Genomic DNA, 16,359 nt, shown 5'->3' on the forward strand with positions numbered 1-16,359 from the left:
AAAAAAATCACTCAAAAGGCAGTGACCCTGTGGAATTTTATATCACTGAAGGCTGAGGAAGTGAAATCTCTGAATATATTCAAGAAAGAAATATCCTCTTCTTATTCATTCACAAGATGAGGGCATCACTGGTTAGGCAGCATTTATTGCCCATCCCTAAATGCCCAGAGAGCAGTTAAGAGTCAACCACATTGCTGTGGGTCTGGAGTCACATGTAGGCCAGACCAGTTAAAGATGGCAGTTTCCTTCCCTAAAGGACATTAATGAACCAGATGGGTTTTTCCAACAATCAGCAATGGATTCACAGTCATCATTAGACCCTCAATTCTGGCTCATTATTGAATTCAAATTCCACCATCTGCCATGGCAGGATTTAAACCCAGGTCCCCAGAATATTATCTGGGTCTCTGGATTAACAGTCCAGCCATAATACCACTAGGCCATCGCCTCCGAATATTAAAGAGGTTTGGCAATAAAGTGGGAATAGGACATTAACACAGAGGTCCAACCATGACCTTAGTAAATGGAGAGCAGACTCAAAGGGCTGAATTCTGTGCTCCTGCTGCTAGATTCTGAGTTTTGATGTTTCTATTTGTAATAAATTATAATCCTCATTAAGTACAGAAACCTGATTCATGTTTTCTGTCAACCTAGATCCAAGCTGACAGGTAAATTAGGGAATTTTGCATCATTTTCTAAAACCTTTAACTATTGTGACACCCTGGGAATTGATTCCAGTACAGCATCCTTCTACTGCGTCACTCTCAACCTGCTACACTCCAGTTAAAAAAAGTTCCAGCCTTTCTTTACAACTCAAACTTTCCATTCCCAGCAACATCCTGGTAAACCTCTTCTGAACCTTCTCCAGCTTGATAATATCCTTCCTGTAATTGGGTGACCAGAACTGGACACAGTGTTCCAGAACAGACTTCACAAATATCATCTACAACCTCAACAGGATTTCCCAACTCCTATACTCAAAAACTCCTAGACTCAAGAACTCCCATATTTAAGGGATTGAGCATTAACCACCCTGTCTATACATGACGCAAAAGTCAAAGAATTATATACCTGCCCCCCAGGTCCCTCTGTCCTACAACTCTACCCAAGGCCCTACCATTAATTATATAAGCCCTGCACTTGCTTGCAAAATGCAATGCCTTGCATGAATTCAGATTGAACTCCATCTGTCATTTTGCAGCCCATTGGTCCATTTGATCAAATCCCTTTCAAATTTTATAAAACCTTCTTCACTTGTCTACTATGCCACCAATTTTGGTGCCGTCTGCAAACTTATTAACCATGCCATCTATGTTCTCATCCAAATCAATTCTATAAATTTGAATTCATGTGTCAGGCCAACTAGGGTTCGTAATTTCCCATCACTGGCCTCCCCTACTACGTTCACTATCAAAGTTTGTCTCCATTCTTCCATTACTGACTCTTGCCACATTGCAGCCAGCCAAGTAGCACCTCACCCCATTGACTGATCATTGTGCCAGCAACTGAAAAAAAATGAAATTTCTGTATCAACATATGCCCTTCCAGTAGTTGTGGGATCACTGGATAAAGACCCATGATTGAATTATCCTCTCCCCTACCACACTAACTAGATATTAAACTTTACATTACTTTGTGCTTGAGCCTGAGACTTAGGAAGTTAGTGTTGACTGTCTCGATGTTAGTGCATAATTTTGAAGATGAGTCTTATCCTTGCCTGGCATTCTCTCACACATATCCTGGAAGAGAAAGCTGGATAAGCATCAAAGTCAGGTTAAATTGAGCTAATTCATGGTGCCACTTTTTCTCCTGTCTCCCCACCTGGGAACATATCGACTACTGTAGATCCCAGAGAGGGATGTTAGCCAATTGCAGGCGAATGGGACTACTTCAGTTTAGGAAACCTGGTAGGCCTGGGCAAGTTGACCCAAAGAGCCTGTTTCCATGCCTTATGTCTCTATGTCTCAGATGCCTTTCAAAGACAATCACGTGGCTTCACAGTCATCATTAGATTTTTAATTCCGGATGTTTTAAAATTTCAAATTCCACCATCAGCTCTGGTGGAATTTGAATCCTCATTTCAAGAATATTCTACAGATCTCTGGATTACTAATCCAGCTGGCTGTGCATGTTTTGGAGTCCCTGGTGACCGAAACCCAGAGTGTGGAGATTAGGCTAAATCAGCATTGTTGTATTCTTAGTGCATTTGTTTTGCATCAACAGAGTATGTCTTTAGAATGCTGAGGATCCCTTCTACAGTTAGAATTACATTTGAATTGATTTGCCCAAAAGTGTCAAGAAATTACCCATCACTGTCTCCTTGTTAGAGTCATAGAGTCATAGAATTGTACAGCACAGAAGCAGACTCATTGGTCCAACTCTTCCATGCCAACCAGTTATCCTAAATTAATCTAGTCCTATTTGCCAGCATTTGGTCCATATCCCTTTAAAGCCTTCTTATTCACATACCCAACTAAATGCCATTTAAATGATGCAATTGTACCAGCCTCCACCACTTCTTCTGGCAGCTCATTCCATACTAGCACCATCCTTTGTGTGAAAAAGTTGCCCCTTCGGTCTCTTTTACATCTTCTCTTTTAAACCGTCTCACCTTAAACCTATGTCCTCTAGTTTTGGGCTCGTCTACCCTTGGGCAAACACCTTGGCTACTTACCCTATCCATGCCCGTCATGATTTTGTAAACTTCTATAACACCATCCCTCAGCTTCCAATGCTCTAGGGAAAATTGTCCCAGCCTATTCAGCCTCTCCCTGTAGCTCAAGCCCTCCGAACCTGGCAACAATCATGCGAATCTTTTCTGAATTCTTTCAAGTTTCACAATTGTTACTCAAGAAAGTAAGAGGTTGGGGTTGTAATGTTTTTGTTGCCCTTCTACTCACAGATAGTTGCACTAAGTTGCAAAGAAGACCATAGTATCTTTAAGTGTGCATTGCTTCTAGTCTGAGAGATGGACATGACACCTTCTTACAGAGAAGTCACAAAAACCAATTGATGTGAGTAACTGAAGAGAGGCCTCATGATCAGAAAGGACATAGTAAAGTATGAGCCCCAGACGGTTGGAGGAGAGGGAAGAGAAACTGGTTCTAATATGTAGGGGACTCTACAGGCACAAGTTATCACTCATAACCTTTCAGAAAATTAGTTTTGGATGACACTTGGGTTGAGCTTTGAGATTGTCACAGATATCTTTCACATGGCACAGGAATAGGAATCAGTCATTTGACCCTTAAGCTCATTCAACTTCTATGCCTCAGACTCTTTCTTGAGCACAAGATTTCCCAGTCAGTACTACAAAATTGCATAAAGGATGTGATTAATGCCTTGCTTGCTAATGTTGTGGTGGATATTAGCTTCCCTTTGGATTTTGCAGCTCAAACATAGAGCACTATGGGATCTGCCCATTGGCCATGCTCCCCGCAGATGAAGGGTTGTTGCTGTAAAGGTCCTAACCTAGAGTATGGACACCTTCAACACAAAGAGTCATTTCACCTAGTCAATGCCTAAATGACCACATTAATATCTTCCTTCATGTCTATGAAGACTCCTGGGCTACTCCTCTGTACTAAGTCATTCATAATTCCTCATATGACTGAAAGCTGACAATTGGTGAGCAAGAATGTTTTGACTTTTTTGTGCAAATCTAATGTTGCTTGTAGTAAGCATTAGATACCATTTAACTGAAATCTACACATTAAAATTGAAAATTCCTAACTCAGACTTAAACAAGGTGTTCACTGGAAGAACGTTTAGATTTCATTAAATTCATAATTACTGAGATATTGCAGATGTCTGCGCCAATATACAGTGAAACATGGACAACATTCAGTCTTTAGTTGGTAGGACTCATGCAAAACATGTCAGGAAATGTCTCATTTGTCACAATACTTTAGGACCTCATCTGAGAATTTGGTTTCAAAACATATTGGTCAAGGGAAAGGCAAAGTCAAGAACTATCTTAAAGCTCAGGTATCTGTAGAATTCGACTATATGTTAACACCGGATACAACAATACATGCTAATCCGATAGATCCCAATTTCAGGGCTTATTGTTGCATCGTTAAGAAACAGTTATCTACATTGTAATGATCTTCCATCTTCAATTTACCTGACTCATCCGCCTGCACTTGGCTACTCAGACCTGTGACGAGAAACTCTTTGATCTCATCATAAGGTTGCTCAGGTATCCTAAAGTCCTCATGTAAAAACTAACATCTCCAACAAGGAGAATGTAACCAACCCCCTTGACATTCACTGGTGTTTAATTCAAAGAATGCCCATTATCAACATTCTCTGGTTACCATTTACCAGTAACTGAACTGGATTAGTCATATTAATGCTGTGGCAACAAGAGCAGGTCAGAAGGAATTCTGAAGGGAGGTGATAGTGACTGCTGTTGACATCAAAAGTGGCATTGGAGAATGAGATTAAGAAGTCCGAACAAAATTAGATTCAATGGGATCAAAGAATTCCTCAGGGTATTGTCCTATACCCAACAATTTTTGGTGACTTCATCAATGATCTTCCCTTCATGAGGTCAAGAGTGAGAAAGTTCGCTGATGATTGCACAATATTCAGCACCATTTGTGACTCCTCAGATACTGACAGAGTCTGTGTTCACGTGCAGTAAGATATTGAAATATTCTGGCCTGGGCTAATCATGAGCAAGGAACAGCCACATTCCACAAATGCCAGGCAATGATCATCTCAAGCAAGAGGGAATCTAACCATCACTCCCTGATGATCAGCAAAACTACCTTCATTCAATTCCCAATATCATCATCCAGGAGTTACCATTAACCAGATACTGAACTTATCAAGCATTGCAAATACCACGGGTACAAGAGCAGGTCAAAGACAATGGCTTTTGCAGTAACACACCTCCTAACTCTCTGCTGCCTGCCCAACATCTACAGAGCACAAATAGAATAGAATGGCCTTTACTGTCACATGCATACAAATGAGTGCAGTGAAAAGTTTGAAATGTCACATTTTGGCACCATCTTAGGTACAGATACTTTTTAGTGTTGTTACAGAATTGAAATAGCAAAAAGAAAACTAGGATGGAAATACGGAGTTTAAGACTCCATAGTAATAATAAAAAAAACATTTTTAAAGTATTCAGGTTATAGTCCTTTTTCATCGAGTCTGCGCCCTCCAGGCTTCAGAACACGAGGCCTTGCTGCCTTCATGCGCTTGTCTCTGCCCCAGACTCCACTCCAGGGCTCATTCCCCTGCCAGCCTGGACTTGTTCTGCTCCCACTCCAGGCTCCAGCCATGACTTGGTCCCCGGACTCAGCCCACACTTGCTCTGCTCCCACTCTGGGCTCCAGCTGGGACACACCTCGAAGGTCAGCTTGGGCTTGGTCTGCTCTCACTCTGGGACTCTCTTCCCACCAAGTCAAGAGTGTGTTTCAGCATTCTCCATTTTCATAAATGAGTGCAGTTTCAAATACAATCAAGGAGCTCGACACCATCCAGGACAAAGTAACCTGTGTAATCAGTGCCGTATCCATTACCTTCTGTGTTTTTTTTAAGATTAGATTCTCTACAGTGTGGAAACAGGCCCTTCGGCCCAACAAGTCCACACTGCCCCTGAAGCATCCCACCCAGATCCATCCCCCTGTAACCCACACACCCCTGTACACTATGGGCAATTTAGCATGGCCAATCCACCTAGCCTGCACATCTTTGGACTGTGGGAGGAAACCGGAGCACCTGGAGGAAACCCACGCAGACACGGGGAGAACGTGCAAACTCCTCACAGACAGTTGCCTGAGGCTGGAATCGAACCCAGATCCCTGGTGCTGAGAGGCTGCAGTGCTAACCACTGAGCCACCGTGCCGCCCACTCCCTTCGCTACACAAACACATCTACAAGATACACTGCTATAACGTACCCGTCAAATCCATGATCACTACCATCTTAAAGGTCAAAGGTTGCAAATGCACAATAACATTACCATGTGCAAGTTCTCCTCCAAGCCATACACCCTGCTTTCTTGGAAACGTATCATAACTTATTCAGCGTTGCCGGATTAAATTCCTGGAACTCCTCCCATCAGCACTGTGAATTTACCAATAATGGATGGACTGTCGCCGTTTGAAAATGCAACCCACCACTCTCTTCTTGAGGACAATTAGGGATGGACACAATTGCAGACTTTGCCATTGACACCCAGATCCCCTCAAAGTATAAAAACAAATTAGTGAGTGACAATGGATGCTCACACTCATTAACAAGTAAAACAAAGAAGTGTGCAACATGAAAAGGAAATTTGATTCATTATTCAGATATATGGGTTATTTTATTTCAAACAATGTATTTCAGCTGCCGTTTAATACTGAAGATTTACTGTTTCGAATAAAGGGAGGAATTCAGTTGGAAGGAGTCATCAACAAAGCAGATGGTGAGTAAATTGCTTTAAGCCTTAATATTTATGTTAATCTATTTTACATTGTCAGTAAAGATTTTTTAATCATTGAATATATTAGTATGTCTTGAGCAACAAGATTTTCAGTGCTAAAATCTTTTAAGTGAAGCTCATCACTTTTTACTGTCATCCTGATTTTGTCCTGTTGAAATTCCCACACTTCTGTTGAAACTCATTCCCTAGGGAATAGTTATTTTTCAATGCATTTAGTTCACATATTGTGATTTAAGAAAAGTTCTTTGTGAAATGTCATTTGCAACTTTTGCACCACAGTTGGACAGGCTGGTTAGGAAATGGTTTAGTACACTTGCCTTCATTACTCAGACCTTTGAGTATAGGAGTTGGGACACTGTTAAGGTTGTATAGGATGTTGGTAAGGCCTCTGCTGGAGCACTGTGTGCAGTTCTGGTCACCCTGTTCTAGAGAGGATATTATTAAACTGGAGAGGGTTCAGAAAAGGCTTACCAGGGTGTTGCTAGGAATGGAGAGTTTGATACACAAAAACAGACTGGAAAGACTGAGAGATTTTTAACTGGACCATAGGGGGTTGAGAGGTGACCTTATAGAAATTTTCTAAAATCATGACGGATGTAGATAAGGTGAGTGACAGGGGCCATTTTCCCAGGGCGGTGAAGTTCAAAACTAGGCGGCTTATTTTAAAGTGAGAGGAGAAAGATTTAAAAAGGACACGAGGGACAACTTTTATACACAGGGAGTGGTTCATGTTGGAAATGAACTGCCAAAGAAAATGATGGATGTAGATAGAGCTACAATCTTGGGCAGACATTTGGATAAGTTCATAAAAACTAAAGATTTGGAGGGATATGAGCCAGGCGCAATCTGGTGGGGCTAGTTTAGTTTGGGAACATGACCAGTATGGACTGGTTGGACCGAGTGGTCTGCTTCTATGCTGCATGACTATATGACTCTATGACTATAACATATTTCTTTACCAGTTGAGTGACTTCCCCGAAATCTTACTGCCCAACAATGATAATATGAAGTTTCTGCTTCTGTTTCTTGGTTGCTTCTAATCACGCGCTTGTCTTACTCACGTCATTAACAATACTGTAGATCAATGCCGGCAGAGACTGGCCAATTACCGATTCAGAAGAGAAAAACAATAGTTCAAAGACATAAATATTAATATTGTCCAGTAAATTCACCCAGACTTCCCACCAACGGCATATTAAACTGCTTTAGCAGAAAACGTAAAAAATACGCAACACACGAAATAGCATCTCTGGAGACAGTGGTTCTCAATGCAGTTGAGAACCCATCTTAGAACCCTTTTAGCACTTTTGACTTTGGCTATTGAGGACTCCTGGACTGAAAATGGTACAATAAGCATAAAATCTTTAAAATATTACATTGGTAGCTGAATTAATCATCAAATTAGTTGACTCTTTTTATTTAGGGCATTAATTCAAATAAATAAGCAGGTATATGTATGGGGAACAAGTAATCAGTCTTTTGGAGTTTATTGACATATGATTTGGAGTAAAACTCTGTGTCGAAAAGTTATATGCTTGGACACTAGCTAACCAGTCTTCAATTTCTGATGTTTGACGGTGACAGTGAAGGAAGGTTACAGATATACAAACATATGAATCAGGAACAGGAGTCAGCCATTCTCCATTCTTCTCCACCATTCAATAAGATTATGGCTTATCTATTGTGACGGCAAATCCACATTCCTACCTACCCAGATTACCACTCAACCCGTTGTTCAACAAGCACCCATCCACTGTTGTCTTAAAATATTAAAGGACTCTGTTTCCACCACCTTCTGAAGGAGAGATTTGAAAAGACACAACCCTGTAATGGATTGCAAGTTAAAGACTATGCATTATTCTAACCAAAGAGTAATTTGGAGAAAACATCAGCAAGATGGTTGAATAAAAATATAAAATGTTGGGTTATGTCACACATCACTATTTTCTGAATGTAAAGCTTCTGGCCAATGGAATTATGAAGTAACCAAAAGAACCCACATGCTCCTTTATCAAAGAGGAAATAGGATATGGTCTTGGCTGCTTCACTACTATACAAAAGCAGCATAAAGAGCAACTTTTTTTGCAGAATTGGAGACTGATGCCTTGGACACAGATGAATGGCTGGGCAATTGATCAACTTTCATGGATAAAATTTACCAAGATATGATTTACTAACTGCTTGTGAGGTGTGGTCATATTTTAACAAATTCAGAAAGAGTGAAGATAGTTCCATAGAAGAGCTGAGGCATGACTTAGTTAAAATATGCACAATAATGAGGGGCTTGATAAAGTGGACAGAGAAGATCTGTTTTGTCTAGCAGGGGGGTCAGTTATCAGGCAACATAGACTCAAGGTGATTGGAAGGTATATGAAGAAAAACATTTTCATCCAGGTGGTGGTGAATGTCTGGAATTCATTGACCAGTTTGGTGGGTGAAGTTGAAAAACTCAATTCATTTAAAACAAAACCTCAATCTAGAGGTATAACCTGAAAGGTTACTGATGTTATGAAGTTAGATTAGAATGGTCGGCTACTTTTTTCAGCTGCACGAACAAAGTGCAGTCACTGGTACCTTTCAGTGCTATTAGCTAATGTATGATTCCACAATCTTGGTACAATACAGAATTCATAAGATTATATACAAGAATGCAGAACTTCTTTTTCTAATTTTGTCCCCAGTTTGTGCTGGAATTTAAATTATTAGGCTGCCAATGTGTCAAGTTTAGTGAAACCTAGTTTGGATGGAAGTTAAATTTACAGATAAACACACTGCTGGAGCAAATGTTGAAAGCCCACAAAAAACCTTGGAAAATATTCCTTTACAGCAGTGTTCATTGCTTAAGTGTGGCAATCAGCCAAACAACACAAAATTAAGGATAAAATACAGTCTCGTCAGACCATTTAGAAACAGTTTGAAGGCAACATTATGAAAACAGAATTCTAGCCAAGATAGAAATAATTTTAACAATTTTGAGAAGCAAAGAAAATTTTGGTCTGACAATGACAGAATGAATAACAGAATTGTCCTTACTGTTTCAAATTAAAGTGCCAAATGCCATGAACCTTCCAAAAAATATAACAGAGTATTTGAAACTAAATAGTCAACAGAAGATTCAGAGAAATAAAATGAAGATATGGATCAAAGAAAGGTTGTAGTACTGATCACAGTAGATGTTAGCTGGATGATGACTGTGATTGTGGCAGAATGTTTCAATTGTACAGCATTAGACAGTCCGTGCACATCTACAGGGTGTGCAATAAGTTGGCTAAAATAATGCCTGGGCTGAGTACATAGGACATTACAGCACAGTACAGGCCCTTCGGCCCTCGAGGTTGTGCCGACCTGTCATACCGAACTCAAGCCCATCTAACCTACACTATTCCATGTACGTCCATATGCTTGTCCAATGATGACTTAAATGTGCCTAAAGTTGACGAATCCATTCCCTTACTACTCTCTGAGTAAAGAAACTACCTCTGACATCTGTCCTATATCTTTCACCCCTCAATTTAAAGCTATGCCCCCTCATGCTCACCGTCACCATCCTAGGAAAAAGGGTCTCCCTGTCCACCCTATCTAACCCTCTGATTATTTTATATGTTTCAATTAAGTCACCTCTCAACCTTCTTCTCTCTAATGAAAACAGCCTCAAGTCCCTCAGCCTTTCCTCGTAAGACCTTCCCTCCATACCAGGCAACATCCTCGTAAATCTCCTCTGCACCCATTCCAAAGCTTCCACATCCTTCTTGTAATGCGGTGACCAGAACTGTACACAATACTCCAAGTGCGGCCACACCAGAGTTTTGTACAGCTTCACCATAACCTCTTGGTTCCAGAACTCGATCCCTCTACTAATAAAAGCTAAAACACTGTATTCCTTCTTAACAGCCCTGTCAACCTGGGTGGCAACTTTCAAGGATCTGTGTACATGGACACCGAGATCTCTCTGCTCATCTATACTGCTAAGAATCTTACCATTAGCCCAGTACTTTGCCTTCCGGTTACTCCTACCAAAGTGCATCACCTCACACTTTTCTGCATTAAACTCCATTTGCTACCTCTCAGCCCAGCTCTGCAGCTTATCTATGTCTCTCTGTAACCTACAGCATCCTTCGTCACTATCCACAACTCCACCGACCTTAGTGTCATCTGCAAATTAACTAACCCATCCTTCTACACCCTCATCCAGGTCATTTATAAAAATGACAAACAGCAGTGGACCCAACACCGACCCTTGCGGTACACCACTAGTAACTGATCTCCAGGATGAACATTTCCCATCAATTACCACCCTCTGTCTTCTTTCAGCAAGCCAATTTCTGATCCAAACTGCTATATCTCCCACAATTCCATTCCTCCGCATTTTGTACAATAGCCTACTGTGGGGAACCTTATCGAACGCCTTGCTGAAATCCACATACACCACATCAACCGGTTTACTCTCATCTACCTGTTTGGTCACCTTCTCAAAGAAAAGATTAACAAAATTAAAGGTTGCTTTCATTTCCCTAGTTTCAATTTTATTTTATTAATTCACAAAGTGTAGGTGTCTTTACCCAGGCCAGCATTCATTGCCCATCCCTAATTGGCCAGAGGGTAATTAAGAATCAACCACATGGCTGTGGGTCTGGAGTCACATCTAAGACAGACCAGGAAAGGACGACACACTCTGAAATAATTAAAAAGATTGGCCATTCTTTGTAAAATAGCTTGAATCAATTACAAAAACAGAAGTTGCTGGAAAAGCTCAGCAGGTCTGGCATCACCTATGAAGAAAAAAAATCAGAGTTAATATTTCAGGTCTGGTGACCCTTCCTCAGAACTGCTATGCCAGTAACTTCTTTTTGTTCCTGATTTACAGCATCCACAGTTCTTTCAGTTTTTCGCTGGAATCAATCCTTAGCACTAATCATTACTCATATCACATTGAAATATCGTTATTGCGAATAAATAGGCCATTGATTTTAAAAAGTGCAGATGAAACTGTGAATGAAAAGAAAACAAAGCTACTGCATTTGGAAAATCCGTAAATTTGCAATTTACACAGTCTGGACACAATTGTATTCCTTGAATTGAACATTACCCATTCACTTAAAGAAACTAAATAAAGGTATTGAAATCAGGTAGCAGAAATTTCGAAGACAGAAAGTTAAGTCAAAACAGTGTTGGTGATTTACCCAACCACCTTCCAAAACATCAAGTGTCTCAATGAAGGATGCAGAAATAATGGATGAAAAGTACAATTAGCTTATAGAAGAGATGTGATGGAAGTGAAATTTACAAGAAATACCAAAAGACACCAGCATTGTTTAGAGTGAATCTCCCTTTACTGAGGGATTTTAATGAGGAATAGATTTAAACTCCTGTGCTCAATGCACTGACCAATAAAGGCAAGCATGGCAAATGCCTTTTTCACCACCCTGTCAACCTGCGACCCACCCTCAAGGAAAAATGCACCTGCACCCCTATGTCTCTGTGTTTGACAATACTCCCCAGGGTCCTATAATTAAAAGTACAAGTCCTGCCCTGGTGTCACCTGCCAAAATACAACATCTCACATTTATCTAATTGAGACTACATCTGCCATTCCTCGACTCACTGGCCCAGTTGATCAAGATCACGTTTTACTCTTAGATAACCTTCTTCACTATCCACTATATTCCAATTTTGGTTTCATACACAAACTTATTAACCATGCCTCCTGCATTCCTATCCAAATCATTTTTATAAATGACAAACAACAGTGGACCCAGCACCAATCCTTGTGGAACACCGCTGGTCATAGGCCTCCAGCCTGAACAACAACCCTCCACCAACATCCTCTGTCTCCTAACATCTAGACATTTTGTATTCAGTTGGATACCTCTCCCTGATCCTCTATGATCTATCCTCAATAATCAGTCTACAATGCAAAACCTTGTCAAAGGCCTCACTAAAGTCCATGTTGACAATGTCTATCACTCTACTTTCATCTATCTCCTTGGTCGCCTCTTCAAAAAACCCAATCAAATTAGTAAGACACAATTTCCCAAGCACAAAACCATCCCTAATCAGTCCTTGACTTACGTGTAGATCCTGTCTCTCACAATCCACCCAACAACTTACCCCCATCTGACGTGGGTTAATCCACCTTGGGGATTTACCTACTTTTATGTGTTTTAAGACCTTCCACACCAGTGCTTCTGTAATGTTGACTCTTTTCAAGACATTACTATTTATTTGCCCGAGTTTCCTAACTTCCATGCCTTTCTCCACAGTAAACACTGACGCAAAATATTAATTTACAATCTCACTCATTTCCTGTGATTCCACACATACATGGCCTAATTGATTTTTAAGGGAATCTATTTTCTCCCTAGTTACTCTCTCACCCTTGTTGAAACTCTTTGGATGCTCCCTGACTCAATCAGCCAAAGCTAAGTTGTATCCCGTTTTTGCCTTCCTGATTTACCTCTTAAGTGTACTCCTATACCCTCCATATTGTCCAAGGGATTCACTTGATCCCAACTGTACCTAGTTTATGCTTCCTTTTTTTTTAAACCAGAGCCTCAATATCTCTAGTCATCAAGTCTTCTCTACTCCTGTCAGTCCTTCAAACTAACATGAACATGATGTTCCTAAACTCTCATTATCTCATTTTTGAGAGCCTTCTACTTGCTAGACATCCCTTTACCTACAAACTACCTCCCTTCAATCAAACCATTAAAATTGGCTTTGCCCCAATTTAGAGCTTTAATTTATGGACCAGGCCTATCCTTTTCCATACCTATTTTAAAACCAATAGAATTATGGTCACTAGTCCCAAAGTGCTCCCACACTATTACCTTAGTCACTTGCCCTGCCTATTTCCCCAGAAGATGTTGATTTTGCCCCTTCTCCAGTAGGGCCATCTGTCCATTGATTGAGGAAGTTTTCTTGAACACATTTAACAAGTTACTCCCCAACTAAGCGCTAAACACTATGGCAGCCCAAACATGTGTTTGGAAAGTTAAGTTACAACCCTGTTCTTCTTACAGCTATATGTGATTTCCTTACATATTAGCTCTTCAATTTCCTATTGGAGAAATCTGTAGTACAATCACATTAAAATGGTCAACCCCTTCTCATTCCTCAGTGTCACCCATAAAACTTTACTGGACAATCCCCCAGGAATATTCTCTAATTAGAGTTATGATGTTTTCCTCAATCAAAAATACCACTCCCCCTCATCTCTTGCCTCCTCTTCTATCTTTCCTGTAGCATCTGTGACCAGGACATTGAGCTGCCAATTCTGTCCCTTCCTCAACCACGCTTCCGCAATAGCTATAAAATGTCAGTCTCATGTTCCCACCCAAGCCAAGTTCATCTGCCTAACCTGAGCTCATCTGTCTTACCTGTAAGGCCTCTTGCATTGAAATAAATGATTTTAATTAATCAGTCTTCCTTCATTCTCTGCTGTGCTCTTACCTGTCTTCTCTATTTAACTTGCTCTCTTTAACTTCTGCACCAGCTTCAACCTTCTGTCTTACCTCAGTAGTACTTAGGGGCCCCAACCTGCTGAGTAGCTCTAGCAAATCTCCCTGCCAAGATATTTGTTTCTTCCCCCCCCACCAATTCAAGTGAAACCCATCCCTCTTGTACAAGTTATTTCTGTCCCAGAAAAGATCCCAATAATCTAAAAATCTGAATCCCTGCCGCTTGCACCTGCTCTTCAGCGGCGCATTCGTTTGTCCTATCCTCCAACTTCTACTCCCACTAGAATGGCACACCAGGAGTAATCCAGAGACCTTTTCCCTTTTTTATGTCATTTGTACCAATGTATATAACAAACTCCAGCTGCTCACACACCCAAAGAACAAAGAACGAAGAAAATTACAGCACAGGAACAGGCCCTTCGGCCCTCCAAGCCTGCGCCGATCGAGATCCTCTGTCTAAACCTGTCATTGATTTTCTAAGGGTCTATATCCCTTCGCTCCCTGCCCATCCGTGCACCTGTCCAGGTACATCTTAAAAGATGCTAAAGTGCCTGCGTCTACCACCTCCGCTGGCAACGTGTTCAAGGCACCCACTACCCTCAGCGTAAAGAACTTTCCACGCATATCTCCCATAAACTTTCCTCCTCTCACTTTGAACTCATGACCAATGGTAATTGAGTCCCTGCTTGAGAACTTGCTGCAACCACGCCAAGGTGTACTTGAGCCTGGCACCAGGGAGGCAACATGTCATCCTGGAATCTCGCCAGGGGCCTCGGAAATGCCTGTCTGTGTCCCGGACTAGAGAGTCCCCTATCACAATTGCTCACTTGGACCTTACAGCAGTCAGTCATAGTGCCACAGACCTGGCTTCTCTTCTACTTTCCCTTGAGAGGCTATTCCCCCCAACAGTATCCAAAACAGTACACCTGTTTGAGAAGGGAATGGCCACAGGAGACACCAGCACTACTTGCTTGCCTTTCCTGGTGGGCACCCGTCAATTTGACTGCACCTGCAGTGTGACCATCTTCCTGAAGCTACTACCTATCACCCTCTCTCCCTCTGTATGTCCCTCAGTGCTTTCAACTATTGGTCCAACTGATCTATGAGGACTGAGAGAAGCTGCAGCCAGACATACCTCTCACAGACATAACTGCCAGGGACAGTCAACTGCCGCCTGATCTTCCACATTTAACAGGAGCAGCATGGGTTAGAAAATTTGCAGACGACATTAAGGTCGTTGGAGTTGTGGATAGTGACGAAGGATGCTGTAGGTTGCAGAGAGACATAGATAAGCTGCAGAGCTGGGCTGAGAGGTAGCAAATGGAGTTTAATGCAGACAAGTATGAGGTGATGCACTTTGGTAGGAGTAACCGGAAGGCAAAGTACTGGGCTAATGGTAAGATTCTTGGTAGTGTAATTGAGCAGAGAGACCTCGGTGTCCATGTACACAGATCCTTGAAAGTTGCCACCCAGGTTGACAGGGCTGTTAAGAAGGCATACAGTGTTTTAGCTTTTATTAATAGAGGGATCGAGTTCCGGAACCAAGAGGTTATGGTGAAGCTGTACAAAACTCTGGTGTGGCCGCACTTGGAGTATTGTGTACAGTTCTGGTTACCGTATTATAGGAAGGATGTGCAAGTTTTGGAAAGGGTGCAGAGGAGATTTACTAGGATGTTGCCTGGTATGGAGGGAAGGTCTTACGAGGAAAGGCTGAGGGACTTGAGGCTGTTTTCATTAGAGAGAAGAAGGTTGAGAGGTGACTTAATTGAGACATATAAAATAATCAGAGGGTTAGAAAGGGTGGATAGGGAAAGCCTTTACCCTAGGATGGTGACGGCAAGCACAAAGGGGCATAGCTTTAAATTGAGGGGTGAAAGATATAGGACAGATGTCAGAGGAAGTTTCTTTACTCAGAGAGTAGTAAGGGAATGGAACGCTTTGCCTGCAACAGTAGTAGATTCGCCAACTTTAGGTACATTTAAGTCATCATTGGATAAACATATGGACGTACATGGAATAGTGTAGGTTAGATGGGCTTGAGATCGATATGACAAGTTGGCACAACCTCGAGGGCCGAAGGGCCTGTACTGTGCTGTAATGTTCTATGTTCATTCCACTCTACTGTCACCATCTCTGCCCCTTTAACTGGCAGATGTAGGGGAACAAACAGGTCTTACCCTACCCTTGTTACTCCTTGCTGCCATCCAAAAAGCCTGGTATTCAGGTAACCCACTTTTGGATCTAAGCTGCAGCACCTCGACCACACACACACACACACACACACACACACACTCACACACACACACACACACACACACACACACACACACACACACTCACACACACACACACACACACTCACACACACACACACTCACACACACACACACACTCACACACACACACACACACACACACACACACACTCACACACACACACACACACACACACACACA

The 16,359-nt window shown here is 41.6% G+C and overlaps 1 protein-coding gene across 1 annotated transcript in view; it reads left to right on the top strand.

The window, feature by feature from the left end:
• Positions 1–16,359, top strand: part of LOC132209501 (ufm1-specific protease 2-like) — a 100,418-nt gene that overhangs the window by 20,833 nt on the left and 63,226 nt on the right. The window contains exons 6-9 of the mRNA XM_059645016.1: positions 655–668; positions 3,912–3,987; positions 5,230–5,369; positions 6,312–6,427. Of these exons, the coding sequence (XP_059500999.1) occupies positions 655–668; positions 3,912–3,987; positions 5,230–5,369; positions 6,312–6,427 (346 nt within the window). The remainder of the gene's footprint in view (positions 1–654; positions 669–3,911; positions 3,988–5,229; positions 5,370–6,311; positions 6,428–16,359) is intronic.

Source organism: Stegostoma tigrinum, chromosome 3 (genome assembly GCF_030684315.1).
Source record: "Stegostoma tigrinum isolate sSteTig4 chromosome 3, sSteTig4.hap1, whole genome shotgun sequence".
NCBI lineage: Eukaryota > Metazoa > Chordata > Chondrichthyes > Orectolobiformes > Stegostomatidae > Stegostoma > Stegostoma tigrinum.